The sequence below is a fragment of the Callorhinchus milii genome, unplaced genomic scaffold (genome assembly GCF_018977255.1).
Source record: "Callorhinchus milii isolate IMCB2004 unplaced genomic scaffold, IMCB_Cmil_1.0 Scaffold4, whole genome shotgun sequence".
NCBI lineage: Eukaryota > Metazoa > Chordata > Chondrichthyes > Chimaeriformes > Callorhinchidae > Callorhinchus > Callorhinchus milii.
The window spans coordinates 24,157,932-24,181,223 of record NW_024704745.1 but is presented as its reverse complement, the minus strand read 5'-3'; the positions used below and the strand labels follow the sequence as shown (position 1 = coordinate 24,181,223).

General features: G+C 38.5%; 1 protein-coding gene across 2 annotated transcripts in view; it reads left to right on the top strand.

Annotated features, from left to right (window-relative positions):
• Positions 1 to 23,000, top strand: part of si:ch73-390b10.2 (Golgi pH regulator) — a 31,912-nt gene extending 8,912 nt beyond the window's left edge. For both annotated transcript variants that reach the window (XM_007891798.2, XM_007891797.2), the window contains exons 6-14: positions 1,727 to 1,847; positions 2,027 to 2,107; positions 15,480 to 15,589; positions 16,434 to 16,522; positions 19,217 to 19,309; positions 20,027 to 20,122; positions 20,495 to 20,584; positions 21,032 to 21,097; positions 21,578 to 23,000. In XM_007891798.2, coding sequence (XP_007889989.1) covers positions 1,727 to 1,847; positions 2,027 to 2,107; positions 15,480 to 15,589; positions 16,434 to 16,522; positions 19,217 to 19,309; positions 20,027 to 20,122; positions 20,495 to 20,584; positions 21,032 to 21,097; positions 21,578 to 21,784 — 953 coding nt within the window. In that variant the 3' untranslated portion in view covers positions 21,785 to 23,000. The remainder of the gene's footprint in view (positions 1 to 1,726; positions 1,848 to 2,026; positions 2,108 to 15,479; positions 15,590 to 16,433; positions 16,523 to 19,216; positions 19,310 to 20,026; positions 20,123 to 20,494; positions 20,585 to 21,031; positions 21,098 to 21,577) is intronic.
• Positions 23,001 to 23,292: the final 292 nt, after the last annotated feature.

Genomic DNA, 23,292 nt, shown 5'->3' with positions numbered 1-23,292 from the left:
CACACAGTCACTACACTTTATAATATATTATCTCATAGATTTTTTGTCTGCAGACCATTATTATGCACTTTATGTCACAATAGACATGATGTCCATTTTTAATGTAGCTCATCAACAGTAGGAGAGCCCCCACCAAACAAATATGCCCATGACACTGCCAAGTGCAAGACCTTTCCAATGAGGCATAAATCATATCTCTGTGTCAATCGGTTATTGCATGATTGTCAGATACACTGACACAGACAGACAGACAGACAGACAGACAGACAGACAGACAGACAGACAGACAGACAGACAGACAGACAGACAGACAGACAGACAGACAGACAGACAGACAGACAGACAGACAGACAGACAGACAGACAGACAGACAGACAGACAGACAGACAGACAGACAGACAGACAGACAGACAGACAGACAGACAGACAGACAGACAGACAGACAGACAGACAGACAGACAGACAGACAGACAGACAGACAGACAGACAGACAGACAGACAGACAGACAGACAGACAGACAGACAGACAGACAGACAGACAGACAGACAGACAGACAGACAGACAGACAGACAGACAGACAGACAGACAGACAGACAGACAGACAGACAGACAGACAGACAGACAGACAGACAGACAGACAGACGTTGTTGTTTTATTAGTATAGATATAATAGTGGTCAGCGGTTTATAAAAACTGAACCTCGGAGTACTGCTGAGCCTCAGAACCCACAATGCTACATCAGATTGGGCTTTATTTATAGGTAAACCATAATACCACATCATTGCATCTATTTATGTTTAAAGTTAATGTTTTGGCAGGTGTTTAATTTTTGCTATGTACTTTGGCATGCAGGGTGAGTTGTTTGGCATTCATCATACATTGTGAAGTACTAATAATAATAAACCCAGCATTTGATATAGCACCAATAGTATCGAGATCATCTCAAAATGTTTCACAAAGTTTCTGTAAAGTATAAAAGCTGTGTATTTGTTGGCAAAAGCAACAGCCAACTTGCACAGCATTATCCCACAAAAAACATGAAGTGGATGATCAGTTTTGTATGGAGAATTGTTGGCCAGAAAAGTGCCATAAGAATTTTAAAGTCCACCTGTACAGGCAAAATGGACCTTGCTTTAAAGTCACAACTGAAGGATGGCACCTCTTGACAATCCGGTGCGCCTCCAGAACAGCATTGCAGTGTTAGTCTAAGCTATGACTTCAAACTGAAGAAGGCCTGAACCAATTGAGCCAGGTTGGCACCTGTTAGTTTTATCTGTTGGATGGTTCCTGTCAAGGAAACGATTTTGCTTGTGATTTTTGCACCTCACTTTACCAGAAGAGTTAGAAAAAAAATTGAGCAGGCTAAACCTTATTTTCCTTAAGGCCAGTTCCTGATCGTCATTGAACTGTTCAGTGAACACACTTGTGGTAGGTAAACAGGTAAAGGTATCAGGATCGTCAGTAACACAAATAGGGTAGACAAAAATACAGTTCTTTCTATGAGCAATTGGGTCGCAAGCCTAAAAGTGCAGGAGGCATTTGTTTATTTATGTACAGGCAGTTCTAGCCTGGAAAATATTTTTGACTTGGCTGGATCAAACCGCAGTCTGAACAAGTGGAACTATGAGACGTTTAGTCTTTTTTCCAACTTACTAGTAAAACAACTTTAAATCTTATTGTTTATTTAACTTGTGTTACCATTGTTTTATTTTCTTCCTCTATCAGGTATTCTATCAATTGAACAACTGATCAGTAGAGTTGGAGTAATTGGTGTGACATTAATGGCGCTCCTGTCTGGCTTTGGTGCAGTGAACTGCCCATACACCTACATGTCGTACTTTCTGAGGTGAGATGAAAGGTTTTTGGTTACTGTAAAGAACAATATAAATGTAAATGTATTAATGTAATGCTATTGCCATTTTGGATCTATTTACCAAATATTGTTAGTGACCAAGGCAGAATCTTGAAATTCCAATTCTGAATTATTTTAAGGTTTGGTAATATGTTCTTTGGTTTTGTTCATAGGAATGTAACAGACAGCGACATCCTTGCATTAGAGAGACGGTTACTTCAGACTATGGACATGATTGTCAGTAAGAAGAAGAGGTAGGAAGTGGAAAGGCAAAGAACATAAGTGCTGTTTCTTTAAAGAAATACTCAATGATAAGACACAGTAGGGTTGAAAATAAGGTATCCACAACCTAGATTTGGAATTGTAAATATAAAATCCTGAAGATAACTGGATGTAGGACCTGTGAGAATTTAATTCTGATACAATCAATTTTCATAGGGCCTGTCAGAGCAGAATTCTTAAGGGTTAACCTGATAATGTTTGGTTACTGCCAAGTTCCTTTAAGAAGGTTGTGACTCCTACACTGTAGGCCAAGCTATATTTTAGCATCTTATTCTTTAATTTGTTTCAAATGTTCTTTTGCAATCTTAAAAAGTTTTGCAATCACCAAGATGATTGCTCTCCCATTTGATCAATCATCTTGCGATTCCAAGCAAGAATAGGGGGAAGGAAGAAATGTGACTTTGGTGTTATTCTGCTGAGTCTTGGCTCCAAAACATGGCTTTCATTCTCCATATATTATAATAATAATCTTGCAATTTGTATAATGCTTTATTATGTTGAAACACTGTAAAGTGCTTCACAGTTTTGTACAAAGTTTAGGTGAATATAACAGCCAATTTTCACGCAGCATTGTCCCACAAACAAACAGGAGGTGAATTACCAATTAACTGGAGGATTGTTGGCCAGGATACTGGAAAAAACTCATCTTTTCGAATGATGTCATGGGTTCATGTCACAAGGACATAATTTCTAAGTTTGCAGGTGACAAGAATGTAATAATAGTAATAATAATCCTTTATTTCATATCGCGCTTTTCAAGTCTTCTAGCTAATCCCATAATATGGGAAACGTCTGTGAAACGGCTCAAAGTGCTTCACCGAATATACTGTAATTGATTGTGTATTTGTGGGCGAATAGTTAGTTTGGCTAACAATTAAGAAAATGATAAGCAACTTCAGGGGACATAGACAGATTAATTGATTGGACAGAGAAATGGCAAATGAAATTTAATGTGAGCAAATATGAGGTTAAACATTTTAGGAGGAAGAATAAGATGAATGTGTATATGTTGAGTGGTAAAATATTAAAAAGGAGTGGAAGAGCAAAAGGTCTTGGGAGCTCAAATACATAAATCCTTAAAGATAGGTGGACAAAACTTTCAAAAAAGCTCATAGAATCCTGTGTTTTATAAATAGGGGTATAGAATACAAAACAAAGAGGTAATACTAAACATATCTATTGTTAGTTAGACTGCAGTTAGAATATTGTGTCCAGTATTGATCACCCACTTTGGGAAAGATATCAAGGCGATAGATCAAGGCGGTGCAGAAGAGATTCACTCGGATGATAGAGGGGATGAGTGGTTTGGCCTTTTTCTGTACTATAAATTTCTGTAGTTCAATTAACATCCAAAAGATATGTGAGGATATTGCTGTAAAACACAGTAAAAAAGATAGAGCAAAATGTTAGATAAACTGAATTATTTAGGGTGTAGACAATAATGATAATAATCCTAAGTAGAACCTGTCACCCTTGGAGGGCTCTTCACAAGATATAAAGTGGAGTGACTCTGTCTTGTGGGCGAACATGGCAAACAATTTTCACAAGCAATGTCCCACAAATAGCCATGAAGTGAATGACCAATTTTATTTGGGGGATCGTTGGCCAGGACACCAAGAGAAATTCCCTTCTCTTTTTGATTAGTGGCATAGGATCCTTAAAGTGCACCTGAACAGGCAGACAGGAGCTCTCTCACTGGTATGGCACCGTCAACAATATAGCAAATCCCCAGCAGTGTCAGCCATGAACTCCAAATCCAGATGCTGCCATGGGTCTTGAACCCATAAGCTTCTGACTCAAGAGGCGCAAGTGCTATCAGCTGAGCCAAGCTGGCACACATTCCCAATACAATACTTATATTTATTTAAATATTAATCTAGGAGTCTATTTCTAATTAGAAAATAAGGAAGCTTATATGGAAATTGGACCAAACCTTCTTCAAAATATCAGAAATTTAATTGAGCTGCATCTAAACGTTGCCCGTGTTGTCAACCTAAATCAACTAAGTGAGAGGTTAAAAGGCCCCACCTAAGTGGTGTTTTGTGTCAGTGCCGAGACTGACAATTTTGAGTACAATGCAGTATAAGGGAGGCAGTCTCGCCTCGTTGTTGAATCAACTGTGTCAGCAGATTCCATGAGTGGAATGTGATTTCATGTACTTTTTCCAAAGTCTAAATGAATTGAAATATTTTACCAGCAAAGAAAACTTTAAACAAAGAGAATTTTATATTGTTGTTAATCAAACATGTTCTCTTCAGCTCAACATTGTCTGTCACAGGGGATGTCGGGTATCTCTATATGTCATACTTAGAGTGAAACTGCAGATGTTTAAAGCTTCCTTAAATCTGGTGCACTTGAAGGAGGAAACCTATTTTAAAAAAACATTGCGTTGTATTAAAATTAAATTGCACAAAATTGCTTCTCCTGTCTGATTATGTCATTTTATATGTAGTGTAACATGCTCAAAATAATCTACAAAATAATCATCTAATCAAGGTCCTGAAACACACTGTAAAATTGATTTAGGTTCAAAAAGTGTTAACTTGCTACGCTGCTACCTAAAAAGCATATGAATTAGTCAAAATGCTTCAAATGAGTTAGCTTTCTATCACAAGATACATTTGCAGACATTTTTCTAAGTTCTGATATTTATCACTGTTGTTAAACGTGGCTTACTTTCTTTTACAAATGTAGGTAAATGAACATAACTTTTGAATGTTTGTGATTATTAAATATCACACTGGGATTAGATAGTGATGATTTGAAATAAGAGTTGTTAATAATGACTGAGTCACAAGTAGAATTCCTTCCAGTAACAGGAAGTATGTCATTCTGCTCAGCAGTAACTCTTTGCCAACTTCTTTGCCATAGTGGAGTACCCATATATCAATGTGACACACTTCTGGTTAAGAAGAAGTCACTTTTGCAATTTGGAGTTGCTGTCATTGACTCTGATTACAAATAGCTGCAAATACTACAGTATCCTAGTTTTGAATTTATTGCATGTGGATATTGTAAACCACTGCAGTAACTGCTAAGGAGCTGCTAGTGGTGCTGTTAAACCATTAGAAGCAACAGACCTCAACCATTCCACCAGCAGGAAGCTGGAGATATAGCTTCCTCCTTTTAAAATCTTGGTCTTTTCACACTGGGCTAAATAATGTGTTGATCATTAGTGCTAATGAATATTATATTCCATGCTTATAATAGGAAAATCTGTGTTTAATCATGTCAACTTTCCACCCTTTACGGGCTGAATGGTAAAAGGAGAATTAAGACTGAAAAATTCAGGTTAGAACCTAAAGCAAATGTGTGACTGGAGGACCTGACCACACATTGTACACCTAAGTAAAGACAGTGGTGGACGGTTTTGATTTAATTATTTTACATAAATGGTGGTTAAGATGTGGAAATGTTTGTTGAGAGAAGTGGATGAGTGGTTGGTTTTATACGTGTATGGTTTTTATTACAGAGAAGCCCATTATAATGAGGCATTTTGGATCCATAAAATCCCAACCACGTTATGGTGAGGCACAACAGTGGGATTGACTGTTCCAGCCATTTGTCCTGGGCTAAAAGAAAAAAATGGCTGACTATTAGGACAATGGTTTACTGCAATATCACCTCCTGTTTGCTGCGAAAGCACAAAGCGATGTGACACGGCGACCGTAGTACCCAGAAGTTAGCTATTTGTTTTAGTGCCGGAAGCTAAAATAGTGTCCCAATGTCCAGGAAGTCAGTCATTTTAGTGTGAATAAATGGTAGCTCAGTGGTTAGAGCACTCGCTTTGCAAGCGAGAGACCTGAGTTCAATTCCAGGCAGGGCGAAACCTTGGGCATGTTTCCTTACTCCATACAGAGCCTAATAATAATCCCTCCAAAACAAAAAAAAAATAAATTAGTCATTTTCAATCCATGACTGTTTGTGGGACATTGCTGTGCGCAATTGGCTGCCGCGTTCCCCCATATATATGCAGTCAATTCACTTTACAGTGTGTTCTGTGAAGCGCTTTGGGATGTCCTCCCGACGTGAAAAGCGCTATATCAAATGCAAGGATTATTATTATTATTATGGTCGGAGTCTGGAAAGCAAGCAGGCAGGTTGCAAACATGGGCAATCAATGTGCAAGTGAGTTTAGGCTGCACTGATGGACTATATATTGGGGCTGCATTGAACTCTCCTAAATTTTCCTCTGTTACTATAGAATCTACTCTTAGGGCCTCAAATCTCTGGATGACATCGTTCTTACGAAGTTTGTTGTTAAAGAGCCTACATATTTTTCAAGGGACTTTGATTTACTTTTATGAAAGGGACAAATTGTAGTTTGAGGATGGAGGAAACTAAATGGTGAAAGTGTGGAGATAGGAGCATATTATAGGATTAGCTAGTTAGGGAGTACCAATGAGGAACTGTCGTCCAGGAGATAAAGTGGGAAGGATGACGTCCACTGTGGTTTGTGGAAGGAGTGACCCTGCAGGTTCTTGTTCAGTGCTTCGATATTCTTTTGAAAGTGGTGCCTCTACATGCCGTGGATATCAGCTGTCTTGACAACTCACTCAAGTAGCCATTGTTCATGTGTAAGCCTAGACCACAAATCTTATTCAACCAATCCAGGGGGGGTGGGGGTTACAGCTGAGCTCAAGTTGAAGTCAGCTAACTTAACACAAACCCAGGAAACCGAAAAAGGAACTTCTGGATCTGTATGCCTCAGTTCCCCTATAAGTGGTTACGTTATTAATTGAGCCATTGGGGCGTACTTATCACAATTCTACCTCTCACCAGAGCATCTGATATGATTTATTTCCTATTGTTGCTTTCCTTTTAAAGATTTTGAATAAATATGGCAATATACCAATAAGTTCTCATCATATTTAGCTTTTTTTTATTGATTTATACACCTTAACTTTTTTGTGACTACTCTGTGGGAAATTCATGAGCAAGGCTGTCAGCTTGTGACCTTTATTTGTAACATATGGTTAACTATTCATTAATGTGCACACTGTTGCCGTAGGACAGAATACATTTTTGACAGGATGTGGTTTGTCTGCAGTGCAACTACAATTTTAAGCTTTTAACTTTGTCGTACTACTTAAGCCACGCGGGATGTGCTTGCTCTGAGAACAATGTGGTTTAAGGTTCTTAACAGAAGGCTGTGACCTACATTCCTAACTTACATAGCTTGGCCATAAAAAGGAATGTATTACTGTAATATCTAAGTATTATGAATATTGTGGGCAAAACAAGAAACCCCATAAATATCATAGAATTAGAGAGAATTACGATTAGGCTTCTTGTTTGTCTTTTGCAGATACACCACAGCTATCTTGGTAGCTCAGTATGGGATAACTAGACAAATAAAGGATCAAGTTATTGAATTTGAAGTGGAAGGTGAATATACTAAATACCACAATCTTTTCTCTTAGGAATGAAAAGTGTGGGAGTGTTCTAGGAGTTGGTTGTGATTTTGAATCCTAAACTAAAATTATCAGTTTCATATTGCAACAGGTTAGAAAACATAGTTGTGTCAAATAAATACAGAAATATAAGATTACAGATAATCTCCTAATCATAGTTAACAATATTTACTACATTAACTATATTAACTGGAATGCATTGCCTGAAAGGGTGGTGGAAATTGATTCGATAACACCTTTTAAGAGAGAAGTGGATCATTATTTGGGGAGGACAAATTTACAGGGCTATGGAGAGAGAGCGGGGGAGTGGGATTGAATTGCATAGCAAGTGCCCGCATAGACATGATGGCCCGAATGGCCTCCTTCTGTGCTGTATAATTCTATGATTCTATGATATTTACAATTAAAAATGTATTGAATTTTAAAAAATGGGGAAGTGCCTGCAGGAAGCTAGAGCTGTGGCCTACACTGACTTGTGTAGAGCTTCTCGGTTGCAGAGCTTCTCGGGCGAATCAGCTTTACAACGGGCACATCTATTTGCTAAGCCCCCTCATTATGAGGACTTTGATTAAACGGTTGAAGTTGAATAAGGCTGGTACATGGCATTAAACTTGGACCTCCAGCATATCAAGCTGTTATGTTACAAACTCTGGTAAAGGTCCTCCCGCCATGCTGAGCACCATCAAATAGCTAATGAGGAAACTATAATAATAATAATGATAATAATAATCCTTGCATTTGATATAGCACTTTTCACGTCTTTTAGATGTCTCAAAGCACTTCACATAATATACTGTAAAGTAATTAACTGTATATTTGTGGGTGAAACGCAGCAGCCGCTTGTGCACAGCAGTGTCCCACAAACAGTCGTGGATTCAAAATGACCAATTTATTATTGTTTTGTTTTGGAGGGATTATTAATAATATTATAATGCTTGAGATGACAGTTGCTGGAAGCATTACCTGGAATCCAGGTTCATGATTACATGCTCTTATTTCCCGGGATTAGTATCCACTTTGATTGGTTTGCAGAGATAAGCAGTTGCTGCTCATGCTCCACATCTCCATCTGGTTAAACAATTGCTTAATGGGTGTCACAGTTGAGGGCAGGAGAGTGGTGACAACATTCTCCCATATTTCATGCTGGTAACAAGCTTGGCAACATGATGATGGAATCAAGTCAACCATCTGTGGTGGTCTTGTTTTTCTGGTTCTTGAGCCAGGCAGGTCCACAGTATTCCAAGACACGGCTGATGACAGACCAGTTGGCCTGCACTGTTGGCAAGCTTGTTATTTTTTAGTGTGTTTAAATAATTTACTTTATTCCAATGTATTCACACCTGCTACCAGTGTTTCCTATGTAATCTTTATTTGGCTTCCTGCTCAAGAGCTCCGAGATGCTACCCCACATGAAGGGCGCTATATAAATGCAAGTAGTAATTGTTGTTGCTCAAAAACAGTAGGAGAGTTAAGAGTAAAGGCAGGTGATTTTTTTGATCAGTCAGTTGTCTGACACATGAGGAAACCCATCACTAGGCTTCAGAGTATCCAAACCTAACAGAGGTCCACATATGTATACCATCTACACGTGGAAAATTCCCTGTGGCTGGAATGCAATGGCTCTCCCTTGAAGGACACACACCGCTTACCTAATTTAGAAGAGTCATTCAGAAATGTCAAGCATTTTGAGACATCCTTCTGACGTGAAAGGAACTATAAATGTAAATTTTAAGTGTGGGCAGGTCAGCCAGAGCCAAGGCTTGGGGACCCTAGGGTGTGCATTGGGGTACTGCTGGAATTTAAGCAGTTAAAACTGCATAGCTTGCCGTTGTGAGCGCTGGCCAGCTTTCCTGCTGCTTTTCCAGGACGACTGCTGGAGATTTGGTTAACAGGAGCTGAGTGGGAAAAATTCCAGTTCCCAGTGACTGGTCTGGCCCTCTAAGTCCTGCTGATGAGCAAGACTGGCAGGTCTATCATAAGCAGTGCCTGGAGTACTGTGGACCCACCTGGCTCAGCAAACAGACTATTGAGATCCCTACAGAAGATTGATTCGACATGTCACCTCAGATCCAGCTGAGCTCCAAGGAGAACACTGATAGATTTGGCTGACTCTGGTAGTTAGTGTACATTGTTTATTGGGATTCTCCTGTAACTATTGTGGAAAACATATAACATTTATTTTAATTAAAATTTTATAAGTTTATGTGAAGTTACTATGAAGCTATATTGCTCTGTTTTTGTTATTTTTCTATATTTTTTTACCCCTGTTAAGTAAATATTACTGACGAAAATCACTTTGGTGCTTTATTTGTAAAGGTAAAGCAAATCTGGTGCAATTTTTTTAATTGTAATCTAAATGTGATTAATATGAACTTCATAACTGTTTTTATTTATATATTAGAGTTGTCTATGGATTATTTCCTTCTTCCGGGTTATTAATCCCTTTCAACTATATTATTATAGATACACTGTATTCATCATTCTCTGAATGCATTACTGATACAGAACCATCTCGCTTGTGTGTTGATAGCTATGGTGATAGCAAGCCTGCATTGCAATGTTGATTTGAAATTCTGTCCATCCCATTCTCTAGGCTTTTGTCGGTCATTTGTGCTAGCAAGGTGCTACAAATAGCCATGACGTGAGTGTTGAAAGAATCTGGAGGATTTGGGGCTTGGACATTGGGAAAAACTACCTTTTCTTTATAAGTAGTGTGGTGGGATCTTTACCATCTGCCTAAACATACAGATGGGATCTTGCTTTACTGTTTCATACAAAATATGAGATTGGAAGGATTGCTGAACCCATAGTGTGAGGGAGATGAAATAGCATACGGTTGAATCACGATCATCCTCGGGTTTATGACTGAATCTGTTAATTCAGCTCCCTCACATTACTCCCGCAGGCCAGTACTCTTAATGATCTTTTGAGATTAAATCAACCAAAATGGTTCGAACCAAGGGATATTAATCATATAATTCAGGACTTGATATATTTAAATTGCATGTTCCAAACTTCATCTGATTGTTCAAGAAAAAGTCCATTGAAGGGGCTTATGCTGACAAGTTTTTCTTTTTGTCAGCTCACCGAACCCGAAAAGTAAGTTAATTGGCTAGGGACTGGAATTCCCCAATACTGAGAAGAGATGATGAGAGTGATAGTGATAATAAGTAAAATAACTAAAGAAAAAGAGTTAAAAGATCAGTATTTTAATTACTTTTTTTGAATAATGAAAATACAGACCACAAAAATTGCACCAGATTTTCTATTCCTTATTTTGCTTGAGTTTCGTGGTCCATGTTGTAAGGATTATTTATTTTCATGCAATCAGGAGGAGATTTGTCCCATCGTGTCCATGCTGGTCTAAAATTCCCCACTGGACTTATTTTTGCTAATCCTTTTCCTCTGCTCTTTTCCGATAACCATCAGTGCTATTATTCCTCAAGAATTTTAAATACTGTTATGGAGTCCATTTCATAACCTCAATCAGGATTTTTACCAAACGGAAACCCCTAAATATGACAAACCTTTTAATTTTTTTATACTACTAGATTTTTTAAAAACAGATTATTTTTCTCATTTCTTAACCATGAGTAATTTAGTGAACTTTTATGAGCAGTTGGTATCTTTAAGATTTTCATTACGTACCACAGGAATTTTTCTCTTCCCCCTCTTTCTCACATACTGCAACTTACTGGACTTAAAATCTTGATATCTGAAGTGTCCTAAAGTTCATTGATGACACTGATATATCACACATTTTGCTGCAGAAATTATGAAATTATGAAGAAAGGATGCTGCACTTTTAAAAGGATATTGTTTCTGAATCAACTTTCTTCTGAGACACTATATAAATGCAGGCTGGAGTTGCATTCTATGCCTAACCTCTGGAACTCCTCTCTCTATCCCTCCGTCTTGCTCTCTCTCTGTTTTCAGGTTCCACCTTAAAACCTACCTTGATCCAAGTCATTAATCTATCAGAAGGGCATTGTATAATTACAGGTTGCTTGCTTTTGTTTGACTGGAAGACAAGCTGCGACAGTTTCATTCACGGTGATATTTAAAATATAAATTTACATTTACATAGTGCCTTTCACATCGGTAGGACATCCAAAGGCACTTAACAATCCTGACTTGGTACCTGAGCTGGGGTCGGGATCCAAGAGGGTTGAGGATGGGATAGATAAACAAAGGCGTGGTCAAAGAAGAAGATCTTGAGACGGGCCTTGAAAGAGTTGAGGGAGGGTGGGAGCGAGTTGGAGGGATTCTGGGATGGAATTCTAGTTCCAGAAAGTGAGAGTAGATAAGGCGAAAGCTCAAAACTGATAGTGGGGCAGTTAGGGTGGGGGATAGTAGCTCAGTGCCCGCTGAGTGAAGGGAGCGCCGGATCAGTTGTATGAGGTTGTCACAAAGATGGTCCCTGGAGGGATTTAAAGGTGAAGATGAGGATCTTGATCCTATGGCAACTCAGTGGAGCCGGGTGAGGATGGGGGTGATAGGCTTGTAGAGCAGGGGGTGTGGACTTTAGAGTGATTTACTTAATTCATTGTGTGCTGGGGAGCTCCTTAGTTGATGAACATTTTTTCATGAGAAAATCAATAATCTGGACTGACCAGTAATGTAAACTAAAGAGGCACCCTCACTCTTCACCATGACTGTATTGGTCCCCAAGAATTGGTGCAAAGAATGTTACATTTTCTTTTTAAAAACCTGATTAATAAATACCTCATTGCAAACTTTATATTTTATATCTTGTAATACAGTGGGGTCAATTTAACAGTATTTTCAGTATTTTATCACTTTGATTGCACCCTAACCTGGAGGATTGGAGGCTCCAATACTGTTTTCAGTAGTGAATGCTGGTTATAATGTAATCATATCATTTTTGCATTTGATATAGCATCTTATCACATTGTCGAGATGTATCAAAGCACTTTACAGGATTTTATTGTTGGTCAATATGGCAGCCAATTTACACACAGCAGTGTCCCTTAAACAGTCATTAAGTAAGTGACTGATTTTACCTGGGGATTGTTAACCATGAGACTGGGAGAAACTCCCTTGTCTTTTCAAATAGTGCCATTAATTCTTTAATGTCTACCTGATCAGGCAGACGGGATGGCATCTCCAACAATGCAGTGTTTCCTCAGTGCTGCAGTGGAGTGTGACCTGAGCCTATGAGCTCAAAGTGCCAGCATGGATCTTGAACCAATAATCTTCTGATTTAGAGGTGAGAGTGCTACCAACTGAGCCAGGGTGACACCTGGTTAGCAGGACACTAACCATTAAAGCAAGTAGATACCCAGAAGTCGAACGCTGCAATCCATGACCTTGTGCTGGGAGGATTGGGCTGCTTCCTACATCTTCAGGTAGATTTGTCGTGATAAATTCCAACTGTCGTGATAAATTAACTCTGATATCCCAATCATATTGCCCGAATTACATTGGCTTTCAATCTTAAATGGAAAAATGCTTGTAATCAAGATTTTTTTTGGGAAAAACTAGTAACCAATATTCCATCATATTTAATTTGCTGTTTCAGAAGTCTCTTTCATCTAGAAGGTTAAAATGTTTATGAAGATGCTAATGATGAGTAATTTTTTTTAGTTCATTTTATTCAATAACATTTCTGGTAAATTTCTTTTCGGTGCTTTCACAATACCCCCCACAGCTGGTTCTTTAATTGTTTGGTAAACCAATATGCAAATTAAAGTGCAATAGGGGACATTTTTTTCTTTTTTTTAAGAAAGGAGGAAAAGGTTATTGAATGATTTTTCTCGGGTCTTGTATAACTTTCCTACAGGTCTGTAAAACTTTAAGGAAGAAGGACTTTATCCTTTCTTATGTTAATCCATAGCCTGTGAAAGTCGATCAGTTTGGGTCAAGATATATCGGCCATAAAGTTGATAGAATATAGTATTTTTTTTCAATGCAATTTTTATGTATGTTTTGTTTGCCTTAGGTTTTTGTCTGAATACAATACACAATACAAAATAACATTTGTATAGAGCCTTTCACGTCGGGAGGACGTCCCAAGGCGCTGAACAGTCAGGGATTTGGACCCTGACTTGAATCACAAAACAACTTTTAAAAAAAGTTAGTGATTTAAATGGAGAACAGTTTGATACAATTTATTCCATTGTTAGTAACCATTATGATTCTTCTGCACTTGTACTAAAGGAATAACCATACTGTTTCAACAAGTTATATTTTTATAGTGCCTTTCTCTCAGGAGGATATTTTAAAACACTATTGAAATGAACCCAGTCTTTCTTCTGCATTGTTAAAGAAAAAATCTTATTTATAGACAGTTTATTTCTGTTTTATATTTAAACTTTTGAGGTAATAAGCTTCTTAGGAGGAAGGACATCAGATTGCTTCAGTTAGAATGTAAAACAGAAATAAACTATTATCTCCTTTCTTTGCCAATCCTTTCTTTTCTCCAGGAATGCAGTATTTGTGTCTGCAAACATTTTCCTAATGCTGTTCTTTGTTAGTTGCTTTCCCTGCTTTATGAGGGGAGTTATTCCAAACACTGTACCTAGCCAGTATTACTTGGTTCTTGGATTTGTTGGTGCTGAATGGAGACACTCCAGTCAGTTTCCTACATCGAGGAAGCCCTGTGTATCCATCGCTACTAAGGGATTATGAAGCTCACAAGAAGTTCACTGTTAATGTTTCAGGAATGTTTTAGGCCTCAAGCCAATGTTTGAAATAATATGAACTGTTTTAAGGCATGTTGGAACAGGCTTAGACAGTTTTTGAATCACTGACTTGCATCCAATATAAAAATTTAACTCCCACTCTCACTATGACCTTTCTAGTTTTGGCCTCCTACACTGCTCCAGCTAATCTCCTTACAGGTTTCAGACACAGTTTCTCATCTCCCTTTTGCACACTCTTTAATCACTCGCTGAACGTTGTCTTGTCTTTAACAACTTCAAATCTCCGTTGTCTCACATTTTCCTTGCCCATCTCTGAGGTATGCTTTTTTCACCCACTGATTTTTAAATAGATCTGTTCTACGTTATACACATTTCCTGCTGTCTTACTCATCCCTATGTGTGTTTTATGCCTTCAATGTCCCATGTCTGTTTGTATGACTCCAGTTTTGAATTACTTCTTTTTACAATATGCAGCCCTATAATTTTTCTTTCCAGCAATTCATAATTAGTTAAGTGCCCATTAGATGCATCTTTATCTGTATAGAGTACTATGCCCCGAGGCTCTGGAACTGCCTCACTCCCTTCGTCTCGCTCCTTCCCTTCCCATTTTCAGGTCTCTGCTGAAGACCCTTCTTTTCGACCGTGCCTTTGGTCACCTTCCCACCCCTCCCCTTGGCTCGGTCTCAGGATCCTAAACTGAGACACCATCCGGCGTGGAGGGCGCTATATAAATCCAAGTTGTTGTTGTTGTAGAGGCATCTCATGTATGTGTGTTCCACAGAACTGTGTGGGAGGTTTGATACCAGCCTCACTCTTTCTTACACTTCAGATCAGGCACCATATTGTAGTTCAATCTTTCCTGCCATTCTGCCAATTGTTTATTTATTTATATATATATTTATTTCTACTCATAACCTCAATAAGTGCACTGTTAAAACTACACTGGCTCCCATGTCTGAACGGATCGACTTCAAGATCCTCACTCTCGTGTTCCAATCCATTCACTCCCTGGCACCTCCCTATCTCTCTGACCTCCTCACTCCACAACCCACCACCCGGCGCCTCCACTCGATTAGCACCATCTACCTGCTCGTCCCTCACACCCTCTGCCCTACCATCAGAGGTTGTGCTTTCAGCCACTACGCCCCAAAACTCTGAAACACTCTTCCTCAATCGCTCCGCTTTGCCCCCTCTCTCCCCTCTTTCAAGTCCCGCCTGAAAACTTTTCTGTGCTTACAATTTTTTTTTTTCATTTTTCCCTTTAGAATTGCCATGACCAGGAGAATGATGTACCAGCGAGGTGATGTGCAGAATAAGCCTGCTGGATTTTGGGGAATGATCAAAAGTGTCACATCCTCTTCTTCTAATGATGAAAGTATCCTTTTACCACGAGCAAAACATACACAAATTGGGGTTTTGAAAGTCTTCATTCGTAATCAGCACCTACTAAATTTGGGGGAATGATCAAAAGTGTCACATCCTCTTCTTCTAATAGTGAAAGTATCCTTTTACGATGAGAAAAATATATACAGATTGGGGTTGTGAAAGTCGTTAAATGTTGCCTTGAGCTGGATAAAACACTTTGGCAACATAAAATGCACATCCTTCAGGAAATTCTCTGCACATCACGTGAACCCATGAAAAATTGATTCTGATGGGATCGTGGGAGCATAGTTTGCAGAGGTTGCATGGAGGTTTCTGCAGGAGAAGCACTTTGTTCTGAGGCACTATTTCTGGTATTTTTTCAAACCCAACCTTTATTTTGAAGGGAGAAGAATTGTTAATTTTTATTGCTGTGCTTAGACTTTATTTTTAACTATTTGTCATACTATTTAGTGTTTCTGTAAATTCTGAACATGTCAGGATTAAAGAAACTTTTGTCTACAATCCTTCAGTCTTCCTCATCTCTTCAACCTTTGTATACCATTAATATTGGCTATAAACCACTTTTAACGTATACAATTCTTGTTTAGAAATGAGCATCATTAATACAGGGTGACCAAAAAGTTGTGATACTATTACAATGTCTAATACGTCTTAAAGCAAAGATTTTTTTTGATAATAGGGTAGCTTCACGACTTTTTGGTAACCTTGTAGAAGCCATGGGTCTTTAAGCGCTCTGAGATGCTGCCCAGTGTGAAGGGCACTACATAAATGCAAGTTGTGGTTGTTGTCTTGGAACAGTACATTTGGGACATTCCTTAATTTCCCCCGTTCAGATCTCTCACTTATTCAACAGGAAGTGGATGCACTGGAAGAGCTGAGTCGGCAACTGTTCCTTGAAACTGTTGATCTTCATTCAACCAAGGTACTGTGTTAACCAAATCAATTCCTTATTACGTAGAGCAGCTTGCCCTTTTAATAAAAATCACAAGAATAATCTTTGCATTTGAAATATTGCTTTTCACTTCGGGCGAGAGCCTCCAAACACTTCACAGGATTTACTGTAAATGAAAGTAACTGTTTTGTAGTATGCATAGCAGCCGATTTGTGCAGAGCAATATCCCGCAAACCATACAGCAAAAGATTAATTTTATCTGGTGGACTGTTGATCAGGACACTGGGAGTGTGTTATCAATTTTTCATTCCTTTCTCCAACTCCATACTTGTAATTTTCCATCTTTTCTTAGCTTGGCCATTAATCACTTATTGTAGAAGTTTTTTGAAAATCCTAACTACACAACATCCACCATGTCTGTGAATACCTATGAAAAGCACCAGTAGAGGATTAGGGATTAGTTAAATTTTACCTCCTCTTCCTGAATGCAGCTAACTATCCTTTTAACCAACTATCATGGTTAAATACGTCCCCTCCAACAGATTGTTTCTAGGTGATATTGAAATTAACAGACAAGGTTTTTTTTCATTCACAATAATAGTTCATTCTATTCAGATGAAACAAGCATTGTGTTTGACCATGTTGAATAGGGGTGTTTCCATTGTAAGATAAATTCATTTAACACACATCTTTGAGTCCTTGCTATTATATTAATAACTAGGTATTAAAGTATACATTATTATCTGTCTTTATAAGGCACAAATATTAAAAAATTTTGAAGGTGTTATACATTTGTCCCACTCCCCCACTCTTTCCCCATATTCTTGCATTTTTTTCCTTTTCAATTACCTATACAACACAATACAAAATTACATTTGTATAGCACCTTTCACGTCGGGAGGACGTCCCAAGGCACTGGACAATGAGGGATTTGGACCAGGGGGTTGAGATCAGGAGGGGTGAGGGCAGGGAGGGTAGGAGGGTGGCCGAAGGAGCGGTTGAAGAGGAGGGTCTTAACATGTGCCTTGAAGGAGAAGAGGGCACGAGCGAGATGATGGAAATGTGTGATGGAGTTCCAGATGGTGGGGGCAGAGAGGCTGAAGGCTCGACCGCCGATAGTTGGGCAGGCCGGGCGGGGGACATGGAGCAGGCCATAACCTACTGAGCAGAGGGAGCGGACAGGTTGGTATGGGGTTAGCAGGTCACAGAGGTAGGGAGGAGCAAGGCCGTGGAGGGCCTTGAATGCGATGATGAGGATTTTGAACTCTATCCTGTGGGGGATTGGGAGCCAGTGGAGTTGGGCGAGGGTGGGGGTGATAGGGTCACCGAGCCTGGTGCGTGAGAGGACGCGAGCTGTGGAGTTCTGGATCATCTGTAGCATGTGGAGGGAAGAGTTGGGAAGGACGACAAGCAAGGAGTTGGCATAGTCGAGCCTCGATGTGATGAATGCGTGGATAAGGCTTTTGGCGGCCCCACGGATGTGGGGTAGAAAGGACAGTTGAGGGTCAAACAAGACGTCAAGGTTTCGGACTGGTTCAGTGAGGTGGAGTGTGCATCCTTGGATGGTGATGCTGTCAGCGCCTGAGGTGTGGAGGCGCTGACAGGAGCCAATTAGGCAGGCCTCGGTCTTGTTGACCTTCAACTGTGGAAAGTTAGCTCTCATCCAGGACTTGATGTCCGACAGACATTCTGTCAGGACAGCAGTGGTCCTAGTGTTGAAGGTGGAGGCAGAGAGATAGAGTTGAGTGTCATCGCATACATGTGGAAATTGACCCCATGTTTGCAGATGATGTCACCAAGAAGAGAGGTCCAAGGACAGAGTCCTGAGGAACGTCGCGCAAGATTGTGCAGAGGTTTGAGGAGAAGCCATTTGGGAGTCAAACTGGAGACGGTGTGAGAGGTAGAATCTGAAGCAGTCAAGGACAGAACCATGAAGGTTCAGGTGCGAGGAGAGGCGATGGAGGAGGATAGATTTCCTACTTTTTGTTTGTAACATAGGAATAAGTAATGAATATTTCTAACAAAGCTTACAATACATATGCTTTGAATTTTGAAGCCTTCTGTGAATCTATGACTTTTTGTTTGGTCTGTCTGGTCGAGCACATCACTGGCCAATGCCTTTACCCACAGGCCATCAGGGATGTTCTAAGTTCCATTATAATACATGTTCTATATGGTTTCATAAGAAATTAACACAACACAATACATATGCTTTTGTGTTTTCAATTTGTTCCCTTCCAAATTATCTAAAACTTTTAAGTTTGGTACAAATTGCTGTCAAAATCCAAGTGATTTGCCTGAAACTCTAGAACTCTCTCCCTCAATCCCTCCACCTTGCCCCCTCCGTTCCCACTTTCAAATCCCCCCTAAAGACCTTCCTTTTTGTTCGTGCTTACGGTCACCTCTCCCCTCCCTCTCCCCCTGACCCAGGGTCAGATTCCGCCACTGTGAAGTGCTCTGGGACACTACCCCGCCTGAAGGGCGTTATATAAATGCAAGTTGTTGTTGATTCATCATCTTACATTTAGTATAAATGCATCATGGACTTTTTAAATGTATTCTATTTCTGTCAGCACCATCTACAGGAGATTCTCTGTGAAAGTTGCTCATCTAATTTTGTTCTTGCTGTCGTTTGCCATTGCATTAATTCACAGAAGGCTTCAAAGCCACAATCTCATGGTGAATATCTGCAACATGTCTAATAGTTTTTTTATTCTTTTCTAGGAAAGAATTGAATACTCAAAAACATTTCAAGGAAAATATTTTAATTTTTTGGGTTATTTTTTCTCTATATACTGTGTCTGGAAAATCTTTATGGTGAGTATTATGGACCATTCACCTTGTAACTTTAGTGAGAACAAGGGGTAGAGGGGAGTTCCTGAGGGTAAATGTGCTAGACCACTGAACTTAGACTCTTTTGGGCTACTATTTGGGTTTGTTTTGCACACATGGACAAAGTTGCCAATGTGTTGTTTATTCCTGTGTGAACCTTGACTATGAGTGCCATTTCCCCCCTGCTCGGGTCCCGACCCAACTGTCCAGCGCCTTGGGACGTCCTCCAGACGTGAAAGGCGCTCTATAAATGCAATGTTCTTGTTGTTGTTGTGTTGGCATGCAAGTTGACCACTGGGGCTAAGGCATTACAACCAAGCCTGATTTTCTTACCCAGTACATTTCAGCAATCAGGAGTGAATAATTTTCCCTCCCTAACTCAGAGATGCTGCTCCACACAGCACGAATGAACCTATGACATTTTGGTCTGTCTGGTCTAGCACATCACTGGCCAATGCCTTTACCCACAGGCCATCAGGGAGGTTCTAATTTCCATTATAATACATGTTCTATATGGTTTCATAAGAAATTAACACAACATTTTGGACTGATGGTGTGTTTATTCTGACCTAATAAGAGATTTTAATGAGAGGAGCTTGTCACCAGCTGGCACTCAACTTCCTTTACTCTATTGTGGAACTGTAAATGCTAATCTTTTCTGGATATTTGATTTGGTTTTTTTTCTCTACACTCAAACCGCAGGCAACAATAAACATCGTCTTTGACCGTGTAGGTAAGACGGATCCAGTTACTCGAGGGATAGAAATCACAGTCAACTATTTGGGGATTCAGTTTGATGTAAGTAATGTATTGGTTAATGTTAATTTTCTTGATCTATAATTGGTTTAGAGGCTGTGCTAAATTGTTAAATTGATCGTTGTAAAACTACCAGTTATGGTACTTGAAAATGAAAATATTATTTATGAAACGATAAGAGGATTTGGTCCGTTGAGATGTATTCCATAGATGCCAAGTCCCAAATGCTCTAATGATCGTGAGAATCATCAAGTAAAAAGAAGAAAGTTTAGTTTAAACTCTGTTTTTAAATATCGTCCATTCAGTTTACAGTATAATCTGTGAAGAGCTTTGAGACATTGCAATGACATAATAAGGTGTTATATCAAATGCAAGGATTATTGTTATTATATAAATGTTTTTTGTTTAATGCAGGTCAAGTTTTGGTCTCAACATATCTCTTTTATATTAGTGGGAATTATCATCGTCACCTCCATCAGGGGCTTATTAATAACGCTCACAAAGGTAGGTATGCGAGTCAAGGTAGAAAGCTGTTTTCAGAGTCTTTATTAAAACTTTTTATTGACAGAAAACTCAACACACTATTAAGTGCATGTTTTGGACGTCAGACTTATATGCAGCTTTGTGTACCATATTTCTGTGTGTGTGGAAGGGTACCATTGCTGGTAAAAAGGTATGAATAGATTTTCTGACACACAGATTTACTTTATGCCTTGTTTGCCTATATGGTACTAATTACGAATGTGGATAGTATGTAAATGTGTTCTAATATGAAAAATAAGTTAATCTATTTAGTTACAATAATAGATTAAATTAAATTGAACACGCATTGTACAAAATTCATACTAGTCATCAAATAGGTGTTTGGATTTAATATGAACTATTTATTCCGCTGTGATGTCCAAGTTGCAGCAAATGTGTGTTTCATTTGAATTGTTTTTGTTTTCTCAGTTTTTTTATGCAATATCCAGCAGCAAATCTTCAAATGTCATCGTGTTGGTGCTTGCACAGATTATGGTAAATAAACTCTCCAAAAAGATTTGCTTAATCTTCCTGTGACACACACATTAGCTGATAGGGAAAGGGAGCACATTTTGATTTTTGTATCATTATGTTGTGTAATTCAATAGAATTTTAAGTATTATATTTTTAAAGAATTGTAGGTTGCCATGGAAACACACACAAAGTATTGTATGTTTTACAATTTTACATTGTAAAAAACATTTTAAAGTTGTTCATTTGTGGGTATTAATAATAATGATTATAGGCAAAAAGGATTGGATATTAATTCAAGATTGGTGGACTTTGAGTTATTGGTCACGGAAGAAAAATGTCATGCATTAAATAACTCTAGAAGTTTAACACTGAGGCTATCGGTGGAGTAGCACCAAATAAACAGCATTCCAAAAATATTATTTTGATGTTTAGTTTTTAGTTACAAACAATTGAGTTATAATAAAATGCTTTAATTCTTAAACATCTTTTTTTCCATCACAGGGGATGTATTTTGTTTCATCAGTGCTGCTGATGAGAATGAGTATTCCACTTCAATATCGTACTATTGTTACTGAAGTCCTAGGAGAATTACAATTCAATTTCTATCACCGCTGGTTTGATGTCATCTTTTTAGTCAGTGCTCTCTCCAGTATTGTCTTTCTCTACCTAGCACACAAACAAGCTCCAGAAAAGCATATGAGTTTTTAACCACCAGAGATTAGGAGGTCGGAAGCAAACAACAATATCAAGCTGCTTCAGTCTTTATTTCAACTTTTTAAACCACTGGACCTTAAGCTTTGGTCATGGTCATGATCGCAAGTTGAAATGACAGAGAAAAGTCAAGATAAATATGGACCCATTTCAGGACTGTAAAACCTGGAGGGATTTTTATTTGAAAAAACAGGTGTAAAACGACTATACAACTGGAAGGGTTAAGAGGATTGAATATAAGCGATATAACTATAAATTATAGGAAGATTGGTTTGGAAAAACAATGTAGGAAATGAATCACTGTTAAAAGTTTTGGATAATTTGGAAGGGAACAAATTGAGAACAGACTTGTTTTTTGAAAGCTACAGACTAATATTTTTTGGGGCCTTGAGTATTCAAAAAGCTTTTTAACTTATGTTGTAAAGTAATTTCATATCATACGTATTGTAAATTTTGTAAGGAACATTCATGACTTATTCATGTTACAAAATAAGTAAGAAATCTGCTTTGTTGAGGTGACTGAAAATGTGAAGTATTGTGGAATCTCCTCAGATGTCTGTAACAAAAATACCAGTTGAGATTTTATTATTGACATTACTGTTGATTATTTGGCAATTTCCCTCGTTAACCTTTTGAGTCGTGTATTCTCAAACATAATCTGTGTTCCCTAAATCATCAGTTTCAATAAATTATACTCTGTATCTGCAAAGGCATTTATGACCTTTGTGTTGTTTTGTAACAGCTGTTTGCCTGTCATGGGACCTGTCTGCATGATTTGTTGTCATGCTCTCCTCTATCTCCAGATATTTCTGGGCTTTTTGTGCAGACCCATTGACGCAGATTAGAATTTATTGGCAAATGCTGTACCTATGTTCTTTATTGTCACAGCTTTAGAGATTATTTTTTATGATGATACTTTTGATTATATTTTTGAAAGAAAACAAAAGGGGGCAAAAAAATTCAGAAAATCTTTTGTGTAAAAATCATGAGTAATATTTGCAATGAACTGTTGTTAAAATGAAAATAACAGAATTGAGTTTGTTGACAGGCGTTTAATAGAAATAACTAAGTTTTGTATCCTTTTATTCAGCTAAGTATCCTCCTAAATTGTGTATGATTTTTGCTTGAATGAGCGGCCTTCTGATCTAACTTTAATTGTTTTATATCATATTTTTAAATTACCCAGTGAAGTAAACAGCTTTATTTACATTAAGTGAGTGGTTTTTTTTGCTAAATGCAAGTGCTAATCTGTCATAGCCGTGGGTGTAAAATGGCTTTCACTATAATCAATGACCTTGATGAGGAGCTGGAGTTATAGTTGATAACAGAAAGCAGGGATATTTTCATCACAGCACAAGCACCTGCAAAACTTTCACATTTGGCATAGCGGAGCTAGAATTCTAATTAAAGCTTGGGAACTCGTCCTCCCAACTTTTTTCACTTGATCTTAAAAGCCCTTGTTCTGGCCTTTGAGCAGTGTCCCTCTAAATGCTTTTATGCTCAAT